We start from the raw sequence: 23246 nt of genomic DNA, 5'->3' as shown, positions 1-23246 counted from the left end.
GTTGACTGATTAATATGTGAGACTTGGGCATTTGATGAACAATGAAGATTTAGATGTGAAGAGTTTAATCGTGAAAGAAAAAATCAACTAATGTAATAGTCGATAGGAGTCACATTTGTTCAAGAATTTCAATTTGTTCATTACTAATGTAGTATGGATATATTTTTTTCTTCGACGACAAGAGTACATGTCACTTCTTAAGTGTCCACATCGATTTTGATTGTATATTATGTTTAACAATCTTATAGAGCTATCCTCCATTTAGATAACTAAACCAAAGATATACTCAGAGAATGCGATCGGATCATATTCATTAAAAACTAAACCAAAGATATACTCGAGAATGCGTCTTAAATATATACGTTAGATAGTATACATAGTATGTAACTTATGGAGTAATACCCTTAGAGCTTATCAACTAACGAATTATAAAACTAAGTCGAGGATATAATCGACAAGAGCCCTTCAACTCTTAAGATAGAGCTTATTAACTAATGAGTCTTCAAGGAATCCTGGAGTCTTTTATAGTTAAAATATGTAACTATCTCCATTTAGTAGATAGTTATTTTGTAATGAATATTACAAGAAATAAATTGATTAAATTAATTAGATAAAATAAAATAAATCTCATTCAACTCAAACCCGACTTCAAAGACTCTTAAACACCTTTCTACATATATCTTAAAGGACGATCTTATAGATAAAACCTAATAATAAACACCCACTTTAATATCCTGATATATATAAGGCATGTATAGAACAATAAAATCATAACCGTAAAGGATTTTTTTTTGTAATGTTGTTCTTCAAGTAATTAATAGATATTTGTTATTCAAATATGTCTTAGGTTACTGGCATTCAATTTTTGATGTCCTCAATTCGAGATGATTTGGTAGGACACTAATTGACCATATTTAGACGTCAACATGTCACCAGCAAACAGAGTGTGACAGACCATTCTTTTAATATAGCATTCTTCTTTTATAAATGATCTAAATAAATAGTAAGACTAGTAACACTCTGTTCTTGCAATTAACATTTTATTACATTGTTGTGGAAATTCAATGGTGACTCAAACAAAGGCTCGATTTACACCAAATTTGTAGCAAACGAAGAAAAAGAAACATCCATCGTGATAAAAGATTGTTATATGTAGTCAGATGTAAGGTTACAAAGTGCAAGAACCCAAATAAACTGATGGAAGAAACTATTTTGAAGGCCTTAGAAAGCGCCAACCTTCGATGATGAGAAACATAATTGTTTTGTACGGACTCACTTGAATGGATCAATTTTATAAAGAATCACATAAGGATGTCTCGAGACTTATAAAATCTTCATAGTGATATAGAACGACTAGCCAATAAAATCAATATCATTATCTTTCAACACATATGAGGAGTCTATAATGACTTAGAGACGGATAACTAATTATGAAGCATTTTAATAGGCATGTAATGCCTTTGCCCTTCTTGTATGGGCAGTTTGATACTTGAATGAATTTACATTCGTTTTCCAAGTTCAACAAACAAGCAGCAGTGTCTTCAAGGCAAAGCAACACCAAATGATCATACGTGACTCAAAACACTAGAACACACAAATTCATGGAATATATATACATAGACAATCTAAGCACTTAGCCACAGTTCAATTGATTCTTCGTCATTATTTTGGTCTTCAGCTTTCAACTGCACATACATCCGTCCAGCCATAGATGTTGTCGATTTGTTGGAAGAAAGCAATCCTTATGCCTTGTTTCATGATCACTATACCAATAGAAACCCCACAAGACAACTATGAATCCCATGAGGATACTAGTAACATCTAATATTATTGTTTCAAGCTTGTCACCATCATCATCTTCTTCTAGTTTGACTCCTGCATCATCTGCTTTTATTATAGAAACACCAAAACAGCAGCAAATTTGATAACTTATGCATAGCATTCCAATAACACCTAAAACAAAGCCCTGCATGTCCGGCAAAATGTGACTTCCAGGAAAAAAAAAAAAAAATCATACAGTTAAGAATACTGAAACAATCACCCGTAACATAAAATGTTGATCTGCCAAAAAAACAGTCATTCAAGAAACATAGAATATCTTTCTTAAGATAATTATATAATCAAATGTCTTGAACTTTAGCACCCAAATGATAGGAATAAACAGTCTAGAGTGTGATAGATATGAATTTGAAAATGTATTTATTAATAATAATTTACTTCTAGAAAAATTTGATGGATAAATTTGTTTGGTTGAACATAGATTTTATTTTTTTACAAAAAAATATACTTTGTAAAAAAATGGATATATATAAATGGTTAATAATGATTTTTTTTAAGAGTGAGTGTCATAGTAACATGGTACTTGAGTAAAACATCAATTTTGGCCAAATACCAAGAGCATGTCCACAACAATGGTTACAATTTTATTGTTTAATTGTATCATTAGAGCATAATAACATGGATGATTTTTTATTATTATTGTAAGAACAATAACAGGAGAAAACAATCTCTATGAAACAATGAAATTTGTATATAATCTCAAGAAATATAATTGATTTTGGTAAAAAAAAGGGACCAAGTATGACATACACTGTTGCAATTAATCTTTTAGTTGTCAGATATGTATCAATCGACAAGAGAAGGCCAGGCGATAGCCAAATGATTATTGATGGAGATGTTATGATACTAGAACTACTACATATAACGATTATAGACCATCTATGATGCTTATTTCAGCTTAATCATGACAGCATAATATGATAACATCATTACATGCTAACACAAGATTTCGATGCGACTAACTACGAAGGACAACATGACACACTTGAGCACTTACCCACAGCTCATGTCGTTATTTGCCATTTGGATTTGAGCTTCGCAAGATTTACTGCAAACTGGACATAGATCCAGTCGTTGGCCTTGTCGATCCATCGGAAGAAAGCGAATCTGATGGCCTGCTTCATGATGAGCGTGCCAATAAACAGCCAAAAGCCAACCACAATACTGGTGTACTCCAATAATTTGTCGAGCTTCTCATCATCTTTAACTCTGGCATCGGGTGGAGTTTGATAAACAGGGCAAGCTGGCAATGGCGTACCGCAAAGGTCTTTGTTACCCACATATGTTCATGAGTCAAAGGTCGACAATTGACCACTCGTTGGTATTTTTCCTGATAAGTTGTTGTAAGACAGATTCAAACTAGCCAGAAAATTCATAGAAGAAAAGCTCGAAGGTATCTCCTCTGTGAGACTGTTCACCGATAAGTCAAGTGATTCAAGCAGTTTCATGTCACCCATCTTTTCTGGAATCCTCCCCGTCAAATGATTGTTGGATAAGTTCAGGAAGCGCAATCCGAGAAGCTTTGTCAGTTCTTTTGGGATTTCACCAGAGAGATGATTATTTGACAAGTCTATGCATGTCACCAACCCGAGATTGGTTGTGTAATTAACCTTTATTCGCTTTATTGTGATTAAGATGCTCTCGATATGAGAAAATATGTTTTTTGTGACTAAGATGCTCTCGGTATAAAAATATTTATCTTGAGGCAATGACGACGTATTATTTTGTACCACAATCATGGCAGTGAAATTTCCTAGAGATGGTAGGCTACCAAATAAATTGTTGGAAGAAAGATCCAAAACATGAAGAGAAGTGAGATTCACTATGTTCTCAGGGATAACACCATATAATAAGTTTGACCTCAGACGAAGAACCTTCAATGACGAGAGGTTTCTTCCTATCCATTTCGGAATTTTACCAAATAATTTATTTTCACCTAAATCAAGGATAATTAATTGGTCGCAGTATTTCAAAAATAAAGGAATCATTCCGGATAGATTGTTATTATTTAAATGCAAAGATCATAGAAAGGTTGGAAATGAGTTATGACAATTCGGGATTTTTCCAATTAAGTAATTATTAGATAGGTCGAGAATTCCAAGTGAGTACATATTACAAAAGAAGGAAGGGAAACCACCGTTGATATGATTATGAGATAAAGATAATAAAATGAGGTCTGTAGCTTCTTTGAAACTCAATGGAATAGGTCCGACAAATGAGTTATTGGAAAGATCCAATATGAATTGGGGAGCAGAAGGTAATTGACCAGTCAAATAGTTGGAGCTCAAGTTAAGAATTTCAAAACCTTTTGAGAAATTTGAAAACCAAATAGGGAGGTTGCCTGAGACTCTAACTCCGGATAGATAAAGATTTTACAATTGGTGTTGAGTCTGAATCCAATTAGGAAATTTTGCTCCTATATGACAAAAGCTCAAATCTATAGTCTTGGCACTAAAAGGAGGGAGCCAATCATTTGGTAGCATCACATTCAAGTAGTTGGAAGCGATTATCAATCCTAATAAGCTCGTAAGATTTAAAAAGTGTGCATCACATTCAGGTAGTTGGAAGCGATTATCAATCCTAATAACCGAGATAATTGGCCCATACTTGAAGGAATAGTCCCGCTCAAATTGTTACCCTTTAGGACTAAGGATGATAAAGATGCACCTCGTGAACAAGTAGACAAACCGTTGAATGAATTTATAAGCTCTCCACCAATGTTATTGCGAGACAAATCTAACATGGTCAAATTGCATAAATCACCCAATGTCGTTGGTATCTGACCTGATAAGTTGTTATATGACATGTCCAAGTATTGCAAGCGATGGAGTTTACCGATCGTATTTGGTATCTGCCCAGAAATAAGGTTATTGCTTAAAGATAATTCCTCCATATGGATGAGAGTACCCAAAGTCTCTGGAATGTATCGCTAATATTATTCCTTGATAAATCTAAGTGTACCAAGTTGGTGAGGTTGCCGATGCTCGGTGGTATCCATCCCACAATTTTGTTGCCTGATAAATGTAATTCCAATAGGTTACTGAGGTTGCCGATGCTCTCTCGTATTTTTCCAATGATGCCAGTATAGGACAAATCTAGGTACTCCAATCGGACAAATTTTCCTACGGTTGGTGGAATTTCTCCACTGATTGAATTGCCCCACAAGTCTAAATGTCGCAAGTTTGTGAGATTCCCCAGACAAGCTAAGATATGCACGTCGACAATTAAATTCCATGATAAGTCTAGGTACTCCAGGTCTCTAAGGCTCCCTGGAGGAATATCTCCAGATAATTGATTCGATCTCAAATCCAAGTGCTTCAGGCCACTGCTGCTACTGACATTGTTCAGAATTTCACGAATTTCTCCTTCAAGGGAGTTGTCTGATAAATCCAATTTCTTCAGATTAAGGAGAGCTCCTAGAGCAACTTGTACCGACTCGATAGTGAGACTCCCACAGCCAGAAAGAAGGAGGTTCTCGAGGCTGGTGGCGTTAGAAAGCCATCTTAGCATGGCAGACGTGATGTTGGAATTCCCAGATAGATCCAACGCAGCAATGGCTGTTAGATTGAAAGGGGGTAAAGGAGATGGAGCATATGGCAGTCCTGTGCTGCTCAAATGCAGCACTTCAAGTGTGGAGATTGAATTTACTATGTGGAACCAATTGGTTGCTCTAGAGAGGTCGACCAAACTCATGTCAAGATATTTTAAAGAAGGAATACGGGAGAGCCAATCGAGATCATCAACATGTAAATCATCATAATACCATCCCTGAAGGTCGAGATAGTGTAGGTTTGAGAGGTTCTCGAACTGAGGAGGAATTGGTCCATCGAACATGGCATAAGATAGGTTGAGATATTCCAAGTGGACTAGTGAAGCGATCATTTTGGGCACAGGGGCGTGGGAGAAGTTACTCATGCTCAAATCCAAATACTTCAATTGCTTCAGTTCTTGCAAAGATGGATTTACCTTGCTCACGCCTATTGTTTCCCCATCGTTAAACATATCCCACAATTCGTATGTGTAGGGGTAGCGGAGGTCGAGCTTGGTGACATGGCCGGTGGTGTGGTCGCAGGCCACACCTCTCCACCCACAGCAGTCTTTGCCGGTCCAAGAAGAAAACCAGTTGTCGGGGTCGTACATATCAGATTTGATGGCGAGGAGAGCTCTCCTCTCGCTTTCCATGCAATTGCTGCCGATTCCCTCCGCCTCGACATAATCCTCATCGCCGAAGCCATGGCCGAGACAGCAGGAGACGAGAAGCAGGGCCACGAGCATCATGAGACGCTTCGAGGCAATACGTCCGTCCTGGAAACTGCCGCTACCAGCCGCAGTCATTGATTGAGCGCTCAAGAGAGAAGAAATGTGAAGGTGTGAGGTTGGAGAGGATGTCTCTGTGGGTATGTATAGGCACATCACCACCGGAAATCCCCATGACATCTGCGCACATTCCCTGTAGATTTGATCCCGTGGCTAGCACGCAGTCAAGGTCAATCACACTTTGACTTTAGTGTCGCTAAGACGCAAGTCAAAGTCTCGGGTGCCCACCTAATTCTGATGTGAGGATGGATGATCCATAGAAGTTGGAGAGGGACCTAACTTCCACTCACGAAGCAACAACATGATAGAAGCTGAGAAGCACTTAAGTCTAATGTGAGTGAGAGTCGGACGATTCATGTAAGTTGGAGAGGGCCTTAATTTCCTAAATGTCTACATCGATTTTGACTGGCTGTCACGTTTATATATATTACACGGCTAATTTCTTTCGAGATAACCTTTGTCCTAAGATTAGTATCACGATAAAAGGATTCGATGAAATGATATGCATGAAAGCTAAATCAGAAGCTTACTCGACAACACCACGAGAATCACGTGAGGCTACTACGTAGTTAAAAGTTAAGAAAACTTAATTCAGTCGAGAAAACTTAATTCTGATGTGAGGGTTCCATTGAGCATTCATTAACAAAAAAAAAGGATATAAATGTTTACGTTCCCGATCTACAAGTCAAGGAAACTATCGGTTTGGAAAGCATGGATTTTTGATGACGTGATGAATGATTTGGTATGAATGAAATGGGATGGAAGAGGCGAATCTTCCAAGGATAAGTCAGGACATCTTAATTTCCATCTTATCGTGATGTGAGGTCGGAGAGAAGTCATCCATATTCATCGAAGCTTCTATCATGTGGCTGAAATGCAAGTCGAAGTCTTGCATTTTTATCGTGTTCCTCGGATGCAAACCTATGTGAATGAGACATATATCTGATACCATTGAGAGTTGATTGATTAATATGAGAGCTTTGGGTATTAGAGATTTAGATGTGAACAATTTAACTGTTAACAACTTTCCATTGAGAGTTAGAACAATAACAAAAGTTGACCAATCAACTTTCCCTATTTACAACTGTTGCAATGAGATTAAGTGACGGACCGACGACAAAGATCGCTGAACAAATGTTTTGTCGAAGTAGTCTTAGCCTAGGGTATCCAAAGTGGACAATGAAGTTAAGTTTCTCTTTAACTTATGAAGTCTAACACATTATCTGTAGAATTGATGCAGTGGCTAATACGCAGTCAAGGTCAAGCATACTCGAACTTTAGTGTGGCTAATACGCAGTTAGAAGTCAAAGGAAACTTAATTCTGATGTGAGGGTTCCATTGAGCGTTCATTTACTAGTGTGACAAGTGTAACACAAACTTACTTCCATCTTTCAATAGAGCAAGCAAATATAATATACATGTTGATTTCATTGTTCTTTTCTATTTTTAAGGTGATTCTCTGTTGATTCTGTCATCGAATATAACATGGTATATGTATAAGTATAATGACATAAAGCTTATTCAACTCGATTTTAATATAGAATATAAATGCAACATTAAATAGTAATTTCATTGGGTTTTCTATTTTTAGATTATTTTATAGATTTTGATTTTTTAAATCAAACTTTGATAGATTCACACCGTAAAGGCATGTAAAAATCTTAAAAATAAAAAGCATACATGTTCTTTTTCTGTCTTAAGATGCTCTTGAGTAAATTCGGAAAAAAAGAATGCTCTTCGATAAACACTAATTATGATCATATTTTCTGAATAAATTATCCAAAAATATTTTTATACAAAACAAAAATAGAATGTAAATTGTTTATGTTCCCCGACGTGCAAGTCAAGGAGACTTTCAGCGTTGGAAAGTATAGATATTTCTGATGACTCGATGAATGGTTTGATATGGATGGAGTGAAATATTGGAAGAGAGGACTTTTCCAAGTCCTTGATTTCCATCTTTCATCTTCTATGTGGTGAGGTTAGAGGGAAGTCATCCATGGCTGAGACGCAAGTCAAAGTCTTGCATCTTATCGTGTTGTTCGGGCAAAAATTAATGTGAATGAGACAAAGATGATTTTGTCGACCGGTCAAGAGGAGTCACAATTGCTCGATTAATGTAGATGGAGTTTCAATGTATTTATTATTAACTTGCAGCGTACTGCGGATACACTTTTATCCACCACGAAATGAGTGGTTGGGACTTTAACGTGCCACTTTTCAAGTGTTGATGTCATTTTTGATTCGTCTATCAAAGTTATAGAATAAATTTGCTTCGAAATCACCATTGTCACAAAATTAGTATCAAGATGAAAGGATTTTCCGAAAGTTTTTCGGTTAATAAATCATGAAACAAAGTGTCCAGGCATATCCAACAAAGGCCCTCTTAACTCTTAATTTAGAATGGTATGTAACTTGAAGAGTATTAATGATCGTACCAATGAGTCTTCAATGTTCATACCTAGAGCCTTTCATAGGTAAACATGTAACAACTATCTCCATTTAAGTAGATAATTAATTTTTAGTAAATCGTTTTATCAGAACATTAGCTATTACCCAAACGTAAAAGTATCGTTCGTCAAGCATTAATGTCAATATTATATGTTGATTATGCATCATTACATACGTAAGATTAATTAGACATCTAACTTGGTGTCGGATTCATGCCAACATGGCATTCGATTTTTCACTTGTTTATTTTTCTTAAATCACTCAAATAGCTGTTTATAAAGAAGCGAAGTGCTTACAAAGAAGAGAACATAATGAACCCAAGCTCTACTCACACATTCAAAGAGCCAATGGACTAATGCCCACCAACTAAGCTTCGACGTTATTATGTCAAAATTATATTCATTTGCTTTTCTATTTTTAGATGATTTTCGATATTTTTAAATCAAATTTGGACGGGTTCACACTCAAACCCTATAAAATTACGTAACAATCTTTAAAACAAAGAGCACACTTTTTCTCTTTTTGTCTTAAGGATGCTCCCAAGTAAACTAAAAAAAAAAAAAAGAATGCTCTCAGGTAAAAAACTAATTATGATCGATTTTCTAAGTAAATTATTTAAAAATATTTTCATATAAAAGAAAAAAATATATAAAAATGTTGATGTTTCCGGACGTGCACGTCAAGAAGATTTTCGGTGTTGAAAGAAAAGTATAGATATTTCTCATGACGCGATGAATGGTAGGAAGAGGTGAATTAGCATGAAAGGTCATTTCGACCTTCTTTTTCATATGGTGTGAGATTGGAAAGAAGTTGCTTATGAGTGTATGAGGTGTAAACACTCATCCAAGCTTCTATGATATGACAGAGAAAGTCTTATTTTGGTCGAGTGCACGTCAACGTGAATAAGATACATATCTATCTCTGGGAGACTCTAATGCATTTCATGGTTAAGACATGAGACATGATTGATTAGTATGTGAGACTTAGGTGTTTCATGAATGTCAGAGATTTGGATATAAAGAGTTTAACCGTGAAAGAAAAGTTTAACTAATGATAAAGATGTAATAGTTAAATGATTCATTAAAGTCGGAGATTTTGTTGACCAGTCAAGCGGAGGCACATTCGATCAATTATTATAAATGGAGTTTCAATTTATTCATTAATAATATAGTATAGATCCATATTTTCCTACAACGACTAAAGTGGTTGGGACTTTCACACATCACTTCATAAGTGTCGACATCGATTTTGATTGTATATTATATTTATCAATGTTATAGAGCTAACCTCCTTCTGGATTACCTTTGTCACGAGTTTAGTTTATTAAAATAATATTTATATTTATTAGAGAGTACTTAAAATTTCGATCCAATTTTTCGATCTTATATCTCATGCTAGTCATTAAGGCCCAGCAACCTGATAATCTTTGATAAGAATGCTTTGATACCGTATGTAGGAAAGATTAGTAGGTTACATAGCCATAAGATATAGATCGAGTCGGTGAAAATATCATATGATAAACGATGAAAAATAAAAATAAATGATTTAACATGACTCAAATTATCACATAAACATTGTTATTACGTACACAAGAAGAAGAAAAATCAAAATAAAAAATTAAATCGTAGAAAAAATTTATTCATTAACAACACCATCATACTTAGAAAAAAAATCCAAAATTTGCCAAATAAAACAAAATTGTCCGCTGTCAATCAAAGTTGACCATGGTTGACCAGTCAACTTCCTCTTCATCCTACTCCGCAGGTGCTGCAATGAGCACGATGACCGGCCGGCGACGGAGATCGATCGGTGACAGGACTTTACGCCGGAGAAGAACTTGGTCGGATTTGGGTTTCTTCCTCAACGTTCACCTCGCTTCTTCTCTCCTTCGCTTCCCTCGCTGTTGTTCCCCAAAGCTCCATTTATAGGAGCAAGGGAAGGTGGAGGGCTCGCCGCCTGTGAGCGGAGAGGTGCGACCGCACGTGGGCGGTTGCGGCGGACGACTGCAGCTGAGGCGCACGACTTCGGCGACTGTGGGTGCTGCAGGCGGTGCGGGCCCACGGGGAGGCGGCGATGAAGACCGCGGGCTACGGCCGCGGTGAGGACTGCAAGCGCGAAACGCCCCCGGGTGCGGCGGTGCATTGTGTGAACGCAGGCGCGGGGAACGGCTGCGGCGAGGAACGCAGGAGGGGTCGGTGAGAAGTTGACTTCGGTCAACATCCCCGGTTGGGTTGATTCGGTTCGAGCCAAATCCGACTCAATGTTTAGCACCCGAATGATTGGCATAAGAAGTTTATACTCATAAAAAAAATTTGGACAAGTTTGCTTGGTTGAACACAAATTTTAATTTTTAAAAAATAATTGTTTTCTTATAAAAAGAATTCCTAAAAAATAAGAATAAATTATAGAAAGAGTTCAAAATTATATAATCTCATCTAAAAAAAATGAGAGAAAAAAAGTGACTTACACTTGAATGAGTCATGGACTACCAAATATCAAGAGCATATATGTCCACAATAATGGTCACAATTATATTTTGTAATCATACTAAAGTATCATCCGAACCATCAAGCATTAATGTCAATATTATACGTTGATTATGCATCATTAGACACGTAAAATTATTTTCATTTATTTTTCTATTTTTATATGATTTTAGATATTTTTAAATCAAAATTAGATAGAAAGTATGAATATTTCTAATTACGCGATGAATGGTTGGAAGAGATGAATTAGCATGAAAGGTTATTTAGACCTTCTCTTTCCATATGGTGTGAGGTCGGAAAGAAGTAACCGATGAGTGTATAAGGTCTAATATACTCATCCAAACTTCTATCATGTGGTCGAGAAAGTCTTGCATTATGCTTGGGCATAAGTCACTGTGAATAAGGCACATATTTGTTTCTTGGAGACTCTGATGTATTCCATGGTTAAGAAATAAAACATAAGACATGAGACATGATTAATTAGTATATAAGACTCAGGTGTTTCATGATTTATTGGGGATTTAGATGTGAAAAGTTTAATCATGAAAGAAAAATTTAACTCAGGATAAAGATGTAATAGTTGAATGATTCGTTAACATGGGAGATTTTGTTGACATCAATCGAAGTCGTATTTGCTCAATTATTATAAATAAAATTTCAATTTATTCATTAACAATGTAGTGTGGATACACATTTTCCTACCACAACAAAAGTAGTTAGGACTTTCACACGTCATTTCCTAAGTGTCCACATCAATTTTGATTGTAAATTATATCTATCATTGTTATAGAGCTAACCTCCTTCTAGATTACCTTTGTCACAAGTTTAATTTATTAAAATAGCTTTCATCGTTACCAAAGTACTTAACGTTTCGATCTAATTTTTCGATCTCATATCTCATGCTCGTCGTTAAGGCCGAGCAACCCAATAGTCTTTGGTAAGAAGACTTTGATAGCATATGTTGGAAGGAAGGATTAGTTGGTTATATAGCCATGAGATATAGATGAAATCGATAAAAAAAATTAGATGATAGAGGATAAATTAAAGACAAACGATTTAACATAGCTTAGATTATGGTATAAACATCGTTGTTACATCCACAAGAAAAATAAAATAAAATAAAATAAAAAATAAACCATAGGAGGGTTTAATAACACCATCACGACTTCCTTCGAAAAAAAGCCAAAATTTGCCCCCTAAAACAAAATTACAAAATTACTCCTGTCAATCAAAGTTGACCAGTCAACTTCCTCTTCTTCCTCCTCCGCAGGTGCTGCAATGAGCACGGTGACCGGCCGGCGATGGTGATCGGTGACCGGACTTCACGCCGGAGAAGAACTTGGTCGGATTTGGGCTCCTTCCTCACTTCACCTCGCTTCTTCTCTCCTTCGCTTCCCTAGCTGTTGTTCCCCAAAGCTCCATTTATAGGAGCAAGGGAAGGTGGAGGGCTCGCCGCCTGTGAGAGGAGAGGTGCGACCGCACGTGGGCGGTTGCGGCGGACGACTTCGGCGACTGTGGCGGCGGCAGGCGGTGCGGGCCCACGGGGAGGCGTCGATGAAGACCGCGGGCTGCGGCCGCGGTGAGGACCGCGAGCGCGAAACGCCCCCGCATACGGCGGTGCATTGTGTGAACGCAGGCGCGGGGAACGGCTGCGGCGAGGAACGCAGGAGGGGCCGGTGAGAAGTTGACTTCGGTCAACATCCCCGGTTGGGTTGATTGGGTTCGAGCCAAATCCGACTCAATGTTTAGCACCCGAATGATTGGCATAAGAAGTTTATACTCAAAAAAATTTTGGACAAGTTTGCTTGGTTGAACACAAATTTTAATTTTTTTTAAAAAAATTATTTTTCTTATAAAATGAATTCCTAAGAAAATAAGAATAAATTATAGAAAGAGTCCAAAATTATATAATCTCATCTAAAAAAAATGAGAGAAAAAAAGTGACTTACACTTGAACGAGTGATGGACTACCAAATATCAAGAGCATATATGTCCACAATAATGGTCACAATTATATTTTGTAATCACACTATGTGTATCTTTATCTAATTGAGCATACTAAGCTACTTGGATTTCTTTCTTTTTTTCTTATTTTCTAAGAAAAATAACTGGAAAAAAAACAACAATCTCAACAAATGCAATTATATTTACTATCTCATTAGCAAACAAACATTGTATGACAGACATTCTATAAAACAAGATTTTCTTGCATATAATCTCAATAAATACAATTCTTTACTGAGTTTGGAGAAAAATGGGACTAAGAAAAGGAAGGCGTAGAATTGTGTTCTTGTAATTAATCTTTTAGTTGTCAGATATGTGTAAATGACCTAAATTGTCCTGAAAGCAATGTGACACCGAAATGATGATGTATATGGAGATGTCGCAGCAACAATTACATGTGATGTATATAGACCATCTGTAGTGCTTATTGAAGTTTATTATGATAACAACATTGCATGCCAACGCAAAGGACCACTTGACCTCAAGTTGTAATATAAGAGGTGAAACACTTGATAGTTATTGTCATCGTTTGCCATTTGGATTTGAGCTTCGCAAGCTTAACTGCGGACTGAACATAGAGGAAGAAGAAGAACTTTCTTTATTATATTAGCCTTTTTAACAAAGAAAAACCAAAAAGGAGGAGAAAATTGTGACCAAACACAGACCAGAAGGACAAGCTATGGTGAATTCAAATGGAATGAACAGAGAGAGGTAACGTGCATCGAAGAAACTCTAGATGAATTCCACATTGAATTCGCCTGCCGATGCTTCTCGAGGGACATTGAAGCAGATGTCTGAGAGATCACGAGGCAGTGAACCCACTGGTTCTGTGCTGAAATCTTCTGAGCTCGTTACATGTTGACTCTCTCGCCAAGAACTATGCTTGTGTTCATGAGGCTCCACAAGTGTTTCCGCCTTGCTCACAGATACCCAATTCAATGCTTCACTACCAAACACATGCTTTATCTCAGGTGCTACGTTGCAGTTCCAGTCGCCGCTGTTGCTGGAGCTCTCCCCGTAGCCAAAGTTCTCTGGAACATTCATGACACCGCCATAATCACAGAACTCTGGCTTGACTAAGCGTTCATTCTGGCTTAGCGGCTCAAAAGGCTGGTGGAATTGGTAGTAGAAGTTCGCGTTGCTCTCTATTGAATCCAAACATGTCTGGATTTCGATCAGCGGGAAGATTTCTCCGGCAACTGCTCAAAGTTAGCACCAGAATTCGAGTAATACATTCTGATCGCCTCTTCTTGTGTTTTCACCTCGTTCAGTGGCCTATGGGTGGTTGGGTCGATTCCCCTCAGTCGCAGTTTCTTCTTGAGGCATGAGTTCCAGAAGTTCTTGATCTCGTTGTCTGTTCTTCCCGGTAACTGTGATGCAATTTTGGACCACCTGCAGCCACAGAACACGAGAAAGGTTGGTGCTTTGAGTTGCTCACTGAAACTCTTCATGCTTAGCTGCTACCTGTTGCCCAGAATTCCATGTAGACCTACGATCACGTCCTCTTCTTGCTGAGAGAAGCTGCCTCTTTTAAGGTCTGGCCTCAGGTAATTGATCCACCGAAGTCTACAACTCTTCCCACAGCGCTGCAGTCCTGTGAGAGCAAAGACGAGGATGGTGAAGAAAGAGTCTGGCAACAAGGAAGAGTCGAACAAATACCTGCTAGTTTTGGCACAGAGCTCCAACATCCAACATCCTTCACCCTCACCACGCAGCGGTTTTTCGCAGTGCAAGCTGAGAACTCTGTCCTGAGGACGCAGATGGTGGAGCTCAGCAACAGGCTGCAGTCTCTCAATGACATCCTCCACTGCTTGAAAGCAAAATATAGCATCAGTAGTGGCCCCATTATCAATGATAACTTCATCAATCCATGGAACATGATGCGCATGAACCAGCCGATCATGGCTTCAGCCGACAACATGTTTTAGTACGGAAAGATAAGAATCCATCAATGATGTAAAAGTGAAAGCTGCTGCCTGTGCTGTTTCTGTTGGTGCTTTTAGAGCTTCAAATGCTTTAACTGTATAAAACTCCAATATGTTAAGTCCAAAAGTTGTATGAATGGTATAAAGAGAAAGCTTGGTCACAGATTCTGGCTTGTATGTGGTCTCCTACCTACATAAGCATCCAGAATCATTCTTCTGATTTAATCCATTTGGTTCATCAAACTAAGGCATGATTTGAATAGTTAAAAAAGTTGAAGAGATTAAAGAGATCTGACAACAGAACAGCAACTTCCAAGGCCATTGAAAAATACTTTGAATGGTTAAATTCATTATGAGGGCATGAGCAAGTCTTCATGGCCAATCTGATATCTGCTCATTGAGATATATTGAACACAATCACACTATGTTCTCAGCTGGAATCCCCTGAAACACTCATTGAAATCAATTTCATGTATATGAAGGATGTAGTTATGATGCTTCCACTGGAGCAATTCTCAATTCATAGTAACATGTTGCATATGTTATGACAACTCATTTGCCCTCCTGTGGACCATTGGTTTGTTTCTGGAAAAGAAGCAATAGGTGATGCAGTAAATTAAGTTTCACTGCACTAAAAACCAGCAGCAAGTTGCCAATACATTTAAGATTCTAAAGAGACTACAACAATTACATGAAACATAAATACAGCATAACATGAAGAGGATGACATGAGCTTGAGATGCTTAGTGATTCTTCAAGTCATTCTTCGCCATTTGCACTTTGGTTCCTTCAGCTTTACTGCCACCTGCACATTGATCCAATCACAAGTCCTGTCGATCAACTGGAACAGAGGTATCCTGATGCCGTGTCTCAGATGTTATCTTTAAACAATAACCTTATTTCTGGACAACACCAAATGGTCATTCATGAATCAAAACACTATAACACAAATACATGAAGTCTACATAGACAATCTTAGCACTTTGCCACAGTTCAATTGATTCTTCGTCATTATTTTGGGCTTCAGCTTTCGGCTGCACATATCTGCATCCAGCCATAGATGTTGTCGATTTGTTGGAAGAGAGTAATCCTTAAGCCTTGTTTCATGATCACTACGCCGATAGAAACCCCAGAAACAACTATGAATCCCACGACAACGCTAGCAACATCTAATATTATTGTTTCAAGCATATCTCCATCATCATCTTCTTCTAGTTTGACTCCTGCATCAACTGAACTGGTGGCAATCTGCTTTTTATTATAGAAACCCCAAAATAGCAGCAAATCGGGAACTTATATAAAGCATTCTGGTAATACCTAAATCAAAGTTCTGCGAGTCCTGCAAAATATGATTTCCAGGAAAAAGAAACAAAATATATATATATACTCCGAGATTATGAATACTGAAACAAATGCACATAACATAAAATGTTGATTAACGAAAAAAACACAATCAAGAAACATAGAATACCTCTCTTAAGATAATTATATAATCAAAAGTTCTCAAGCTTTTGCACCCAAAGTGAGTCTGGTAGAATTTATAAAACTTATTTATTAATAATAATTCACTTTAAAAAAAATTGACGGATATGGATTTTATTTTAGCAGAAAAAAACATATGTACTCTGGTAGAAAATGAAGAGTGAGTCTCATACTATATGAATTTTGAGGAGGATCAAAATATACAATCTCATCTCAGAAAAGAAAGATTCTTCACTCGAATAAGACAATGATTTCAGCTGAACACTAAGAGCATGTCCTCATTAATGATTATAATTTTATTGTCTAAATGTCTCTCTACACTATGATTGTCATTATCTTTATCTAATTTCAGCATAATAATATATTGTAAGAACAAACAGAAGAACACAATCTCCACTCTCAAACATTGATTAAATATAGGTAGATTAACTATTTCCTTAGCAAACAGAGTATGTATGGCATACACTCTTGCAATTAATCTTTTAGTTGTCAGATATGTAACGATCGATAAACGAAGGCCAGGAAAATGATGATAGATGGAGATGTTATGATACTAGAAATAATACATGTAATGTATACAGAGAATCTATGATGCTTATTTCAGCTTAATCATAACAGCATAATATGATAACATCATTACATGCTAACGCAAGATTTCGATGCGACTAACTACAAAGGATAACATGACACACTTGAGCACTTACCCACAGCTCATGTCATCGTTTGCCATTTGGATTTGAGCTTCGCAAGCTTTACTGCAAACTGAACATAGATCCAGTCGCAGGCCTTGTCGATCCATCGGAAGAAAGCGAATCTGATGGCCTGCTTCATGATGAGAGTGCCAATAAACAGCCAAAAGCCAACCACAAATCCGACCACAATACTGGTGTACTCCAATAATTTGTCCAGCTTCTCATCATATTCATGTTTAACTCTGGCGTCAGGTGGAGTTTGATAAACAGGGCAATCTGGCAGTGGCTTACCGCAGAGGTCTTTGTTACCCACATATGTCCATGATTCAAAGGTCGACAGTTGACCACTAGTGGGTATTTTTCCTGATAAGTTGTTGTAAGACAGATTCAAACGAGCCAGGAAATGCATAGAAGAAAAGCTCGAAGGTATCTCCCCTGTTAGACTGTTCACTGATAAGTCAAGCGATTCCAATAGTGTCATGTCACCCATCTTTTCTGGAATCCTTCCCGTCAAATGATTCTTGGATAAGTTTAGGAAGCGCAATCCAAGAAGTTTTGTCAATTCTTTTGGGATTTCACCAGAGAGATGATTATTTGACAAGTCTATGCATGTCATCAGTGAGAGAATGGTTGTGTAAGTAACATTTAATCCTTTTATGGTTATTAAGATGCTCTCGGTATAATAATAGGTGATGACATGAATCATTGACCTAGTATCATTTTGTATCTCAACCATGGCGTTGAAATTTCCTAGAGATGATGGTAGACTACCGGTTAGATTGTTGGTAGAAAGATCCAATACCTGAAGAGAAGTGAGATCCACTATGTTCTCAGGGATAACACCATATAATAAGTTTGACCTCAGAAGAAGAACCTTCAATGACGAGAGGTTTCTTCCCATCCATGTTGGTATTTCTCCATGCAATTTATTTTCACCAAGATCAAGGGTAACTAATTGGTTACAATGTTTCAAAAAGGAAGGAATTGTTCCGGATAGGTTGTTATTATTTAAATGCAAAGATTGTAGAGAGATTGGAAATGAATTATGACAATCGGGGACTTCTCCAATTAAGTGATTGTTAGATAGATCGAGAACTCTAAGAAAATTCAGGTTACAAAAGAAGGAAGGAAAATCACCATTGATATGATTATGAGACAAAGATAACAAAATGAGTCTCGTAGCTTTTTTCAAGCTCAATGGAATAGGTCCGACAAATAAGTTGTTGGAGAGATTCAATATGAATTGAGAAGCAGAAGGTAATTGACCAGTCAAATAGTTGGAGCTCAAGTTAATAATTTCTAAACCTTCTGAGAAATTTGAAAACCAAATAGGGAGGCTGCCTGAGACTCCAACTCCAGATAGAAAAAGCCGTTGCAATTGTTGTTGAGTCTGAAACCATTCAGGAAATTTTCCTCTGAGATGACAAAAGCTTAGATCGATAATCTTGGCACTAAAAGGGGGTCGCCAATCATTTGGTAGCATCACATTCAAGGAGTTGGAAGCGATTATCAATTCTGATAACCTTGTAAGATTTAAAAAGTGTGCTTCGGTGATGTTGCCTGCCAGCGAGTTTGAGGAGAGGTCTACCTGTTGTAACTGAGATAATTGGCCCATGCTCGAAGGAATAATCCCGGTTAAATTGTTACCCTTCAGGGCTAAGAATGATATAGATGCTCCTTGTGAACAAGTAGACAAACCATAGAATAGATTTGTAAGATCTCCACCAATGTTATTAAAAGACAAATCTAACCAGGTCAAATTGCATAGATCACCCAATGTCGTTGGTATCTGACCTGATAAGTTGTTATATGACATGCCCAAGTATAGTAAGTAGTGGAGTTTGCCGATCGTCGTTGGTATTTGACCTGATAAGTTGTTATATGACATGTCCAAGTTTTGCAAGTAGTGGAGTTTACCGATCTTCTTTGGTATCTGCCCAGACATATGGTTATTGCTTAAAAATAATATCCGTAGATTTTGAAGATCCCAAATGGTTTCTGGTATTTGTCCAGAAATACGATTGTTAAACAAATATAATTCCTCCATATGGATGAGAGTACCCAAAGTCTCTGGAATGTATCCGCTAATATTATTCATTGATAAATCTAAGTATACCAAGTTGGTGAGGTTGCCGATGCTCGGTGATATCCATCCCACAATTTTGTTGCCTGATAAATGTAATTCCAATAGGTTACTGAGGTTGCCGATGCTCGGTGGTATCCAACCGACAATATCGTTGTATGATAAATCTAAGTGTACCAAGTTGGTGAGGTTGCCGATGCTCGATGGTATCCATCCCACAATTTTGTTGCCTGATAAATGTAATTCCAATAGGTTACTGAGGTTGCCGATAGCCTGTGGTATTTTTCCAATGATGCCATTAAAGGACAAATCTAGGTACTCCAATCGGACAGCATCTTCCACGATTGGTGGAATTTCTCCGCTGATTGCATTGCATTTCAAATCTAAATGTCGCAAGTTTGTGAGATTCCCCAGAGAAGCTAAGATATGCACGTCGACAATTAAATTCGTTGATAAGTCCAGGTACTCCAGGTCTCTAAGGCTCCCTGGAGGAATATCTCCAGATAATTGATTCCATCTCAAATCCAAGTGCTTCAGGCCCCTGCTACTGACATTGTTCAGAATTTCAAGAATTTCTCCTTTAAGGGAGTTGCCTGTTAAATCTAATTCCTTCAGATTAAGGAGAGCTCCTAGAGCAACTTGTACCGACTCGATAGTGAGACTCCGACAGCCAGAAAGAACAAGGTTCTCGAGGCTGGTGGCGTTAGAAAGCCATCTTAGCATGGCAGACGTGACGTTGGAATTCCCAGACAGATCCAACGTAGCGATGGCTGTTAGATTGAAAGGGAGCAAAGGAGATGGAACAGATGGCAGTTCTGCATAGCTCAAATGCAGCACTTCGAGTGTGGGAATAGAATTAATTACGTAAAACCAATTGGTCGCCTTGCTGAGGTCGAGATTGCTCATGTCAAGATATTTTAGAGAAGGAATACGGGAGAGCCAATCGAGATTGTCAACGTGTAGAAAATCATCATGATACCTATCATAATACCTTCCCTGAAGGTCGAGATAGCGTAGGTTGGAGAGGTTCCCCAACTGAGGAGGAACTAGTCCATAGAACATGGCATAAGATAGATTGAGATATTCCAAGTGGACTAGTGAAGCAATCACACGAGGCACAGGGGCGTGGGAGAAGTTATTCATGCTCAAATCCAAATACTTCAAGTACTTCAGTTCTTGCAAAGATGAATTTACCTTGCTGGCGCCTATTGTTTCCACATCGTAAAACACATCCCACATATCGCATGTGTATGTGTATGTGTATGTGTATGTGTCGTGGTAGCTGAGGTCGAGCTTGGTGACATGGCCGGTGGTGTTGTCGCAGGCCACACCTCTCCACCCACAGCAGTCTTTGCCGGTCCAAGAAGAAAACCTGTCGCCGGGGTCGTACATATCGGATTTGATGGCGAGGAGAGCTCTCCTCTCGCTCTCCATGCAACTGCTGCTGATTCCCTCCACCTCGACATGATCCTCATCGCCGAATCCATGGCCGAGACAGCAGGAGACGAGAAGTAAGGCCACGAGCATCATGAGACGCTTCGAGGCAATACGTCCGAACTGGAAACTACCGCTACCAGCCGCAGCCATCGATTGAGCGCTCGAGAGAAGAGAAGAGTGAAGGTGTGAGGTTGGAGAGGAGACATCTGTGGGCATGTATATATAGGCACATCACCACCGGAAATCCCCGTGACTTGTACGCACATTATCTGTAGAATTGATGCAGTGGCTAATACGCAGTCAAGGTCATGCATACTCGTACTTTAGTGTGGCTAATACGCACTTAGAAATCAAAGGAAACTTAATTATGATGTGAGGGTTCCATCGAGCGTTGATTTACTAGCGTTACAAAGTATAACACAAACTTACATCTATCTTTCGATAGAGCAGGCAAATATGATATACATGTTGATTTCATTCTTCTTTTCTATTTTTAAGGTGATTCTAAGGGTTTCTTAAGTGATATATTTCCTATGTTGATTCTGCCATCGAATATAACATGGTACATGTATGAGTATAATGACTTAAAAGCTTATTCAACTCAATTTTAATATAGAAGATAAATACAACATTTAATAGTAATTTCATTGGGTTTTCTATTTTTAGATGATTTTAGATATTTTGTTTTTTTAAATCGAACTTGGATAGATTCACACCGTAAAACTATGTACAAATCCCTAAAATAAATAGCATACTTGTTCTTTTTCTGTCTTAAGATGCTCTCGAGTAAATTCGAAAAAAAGAATGCTCTTCGATAAATGCTATAATCGACTTTTTTGAATAAATTATTTAAAAAAATATTTTTATATAAAACAAAAAAGGATATAAATTGTTTATGCTCCTCCACATGCAAGTCAAGGAGACTTTTTGCGTTGGAAAGTATGGATATTTCTGATAGCGTGATAAATGGTTTGATATGGACAGAGTAGAATATTGGAAGTGATGACTCTTCCAATGATAGGTTACGATGCCTTGATTTCCATCATTTATCTTCCATGAGGTGTGAGGTCGGAGGGAAATCATCCATACTCATCGATTTATTGACGCAAGTCAAAGTCTTGCATCTTATCATGTTGCTCTGGTGCAAATTAATGTGAATGAGATACATCTGTCTCTTGGAAACTCTGATGTCAATGAGAGTTATTGATTAACACGTGAGAGTTAGGTATTTGATAGAATATTGGAGATTTAGATGCCAAGAGCTTAACTGCGAAACAACAATCAAGTCATGATAAAGATTAGCGTCGGAGATTTTGTCGACGGTCAAGAGGAGTCACAGTTGCTCAATTACTTTAACGTGCCACTTTTCAAGTGTTGATGTCAATTTTGATTCATCTATCAACGTTATAGAACAAATTTGCTTCGAGATCACCTTTGTCACAAAATTAGTATCGAGATGGAAGAATTTTCTGAAAGTTTTTCAGTCAATGAGTCATGAAACTAAGTGTCTAGGCATATCCAACAAAAGCCCTCTTAACTATTGAGTTAGAATGTGGTATGTAACTTGAGGAGTATTAATGATCGTAGCAATGAGTCTTCAATGTTGATACCTAAAGCCTTTCATAGGTAAAACATGTAACAACTATCTCCATTTACTATAACATTATCTATTATCTTAACATAAAGTTTTACTAAAACATTATCTATTACCCAAACATAAAGTATCGTCTGAACCATCAAGCATTAATGTCAATATTATATGTTGATTATGTATCATTACATATGTAAAATTATTTTCATTTGTTTTTCTATTTTTAATAAGATTCTAGATATTTTTAAATCAAATTTGGATAGGTTCATACTCAAACCCTATAAAACCACATAACAATCTTTAAAATAAAGAGCACACTTTTTCTCTTTATGTCTAAAAGGATGTTCCCAAGTGAACTAAAAAAAAAAAAAGAATGCTCTTAGGTAAAAAAACTAATTATGATTGATTTTTTGAGTAAATTATCTAAATATATTTTCATATAAAAGAAAAAAAAATGTAATTGTTGATGTTCCCGATGTGCACGTCAAGAAGATTTTCGGTGTTGAAAAAAAAAGTTATGGATATTTCTCATGACACCATGAATGGTTGGAAGATGTGAATTAGCAACGAAAGTTAATTCGACCTTCTCTTCTATATGGTGTGAGGTTGGAAAGAAGTTATCTATGAGTATATAAGATCCGAACACTAATCCAAGCTTCTATATGTGGCTGAGAAAGTTTTGCATTCTACTTGGACGTAAGTCACTATGAATAAGGCATATATTTGTCTCTTAGAGATTGATGTATTCCATTGTATTCCATGGTTAAAAAAATAAGATATGAGACATGATTGGTTAGTACGTGAGACTCCGATGTTCAATGATTGTTGGGGATTTAGCTTTCATCATTACCAGAGTACTTAACGTTTTGATCTAATTTTTTGATCTCATATCCCATACTCGCTTAACAACCTAATAATCTTTGATTAATAGGTTATATA

The 23246-nt window shown here is 37.4% G+C and overlaps 2 protein-coding genes and 1 pseudogene across 2 annotated transcripts; all 3 read right to left on the bottom strand.

The window, feature by feature from the left end:
• Positions 1-2843: 2843 nt before the first annotated feature.
• Positions 2844-6174, bottom strand: LOC135632580 (receptor-like protein EIX2). The gene is made up of 3 exons (XM_065141189.1): positions 4801-6174; positions 4528-4690; positions 2844-3082 (listed from the first exon to the last, which is right to left on the bottom strand). The coding sequence occupies exons 1-3, from the start codon at positions 6172-6174 to the stop codon at positions 2844-2846; spliced, it is 1776 nt and encodes a 591-aa protein (XP_064997261.1).
• A 7498-nt stretch (positions 6175-13672) lies between these two features.
• On the bottom strand, positions 13673-14958 carry LOC103974808 (myb-related protein Hv33-like; annotated as a pseudogene).
• Positions 14959-15661: 703 nt separating this feature from the next.
• LOC103974784 (receptor-like protein EIX2) lies at positions 15662-20894 on the bottom strand. Its single transcript, XM_065143417.1, has 2 exons — positions 17209-20894; positions 15662-16361 (listed from the first exon to the last, which is right to left on the bottom strand). The coding sequence occupies exon 1, from the start codon at positions 20864-20866 to the stop codon at positions 17216-17218; it is 3651 nt and encodes a 1216-aa protein (XP_064999489.1). The 5' UTR covers positions 20867-20894; the 3' UTR covers positions 15662-16361; positions 17209-17215.
• Between the last annotated feature and the right edge of the window lie 2352 nt (positions 20895-23246).

Source organism: Musa acuminata, chromosome BXJ3-3 (genome assembly GCF_036884655.1).
Source record: "Musa acuminata AAA Group cultivar baxijiao chromosome BXJ3-3, Cavendish_Baxijiao_AAA, whole genome shotgun sequence".
Classification (NCBI taxonomy): Eukaryota; Viridiplantae; Streptophyta; class Magnoliopsida; order Zingiberales; family Musaceae; genus Musa; species Musa acuminata.
The sequence above is the reverse complement of the archived record's forward strand: the minus strand, read 5'-3'. Positions and strand labels throughout refer to the sequence as shown.

What these genes read in the sequence shown, in the direction of transcription:
- LOC135632580 (XM_065141189.1), bottom strand. Translation starts at nt 6,174, where the DNA reads ATGACTGCGGCTGGTAGCGGCAGTTTCCAGGACGGACGTATTGCCTCG. An exon ending in TCGGCAACCTCACCAACTTG is followed by an intron (nt 4,691 to 4,800) that starts GTACACTTAGAT and finishes ATTTCTGGGCAG; the next exon opens with ATACCAAATACGATCGGTAA. An exon ending in GCTTATAAATTCATTCAACG is followed by an intron (nt 3,083 to 4,527) that starts GTTTGTCTACTT and finishes CGCCATTGCCAG; the next exon opens with CTTGCCCTGTTTATCAAACT.
- LOC103974784 (XM_065143417.1), bottom strand. Translation starts at nt 20,866, where the DNA reads ATGGCTGCGGCTGGTAGCGGTAGTTTCCAGTTCGGACGTATTGCCTCG.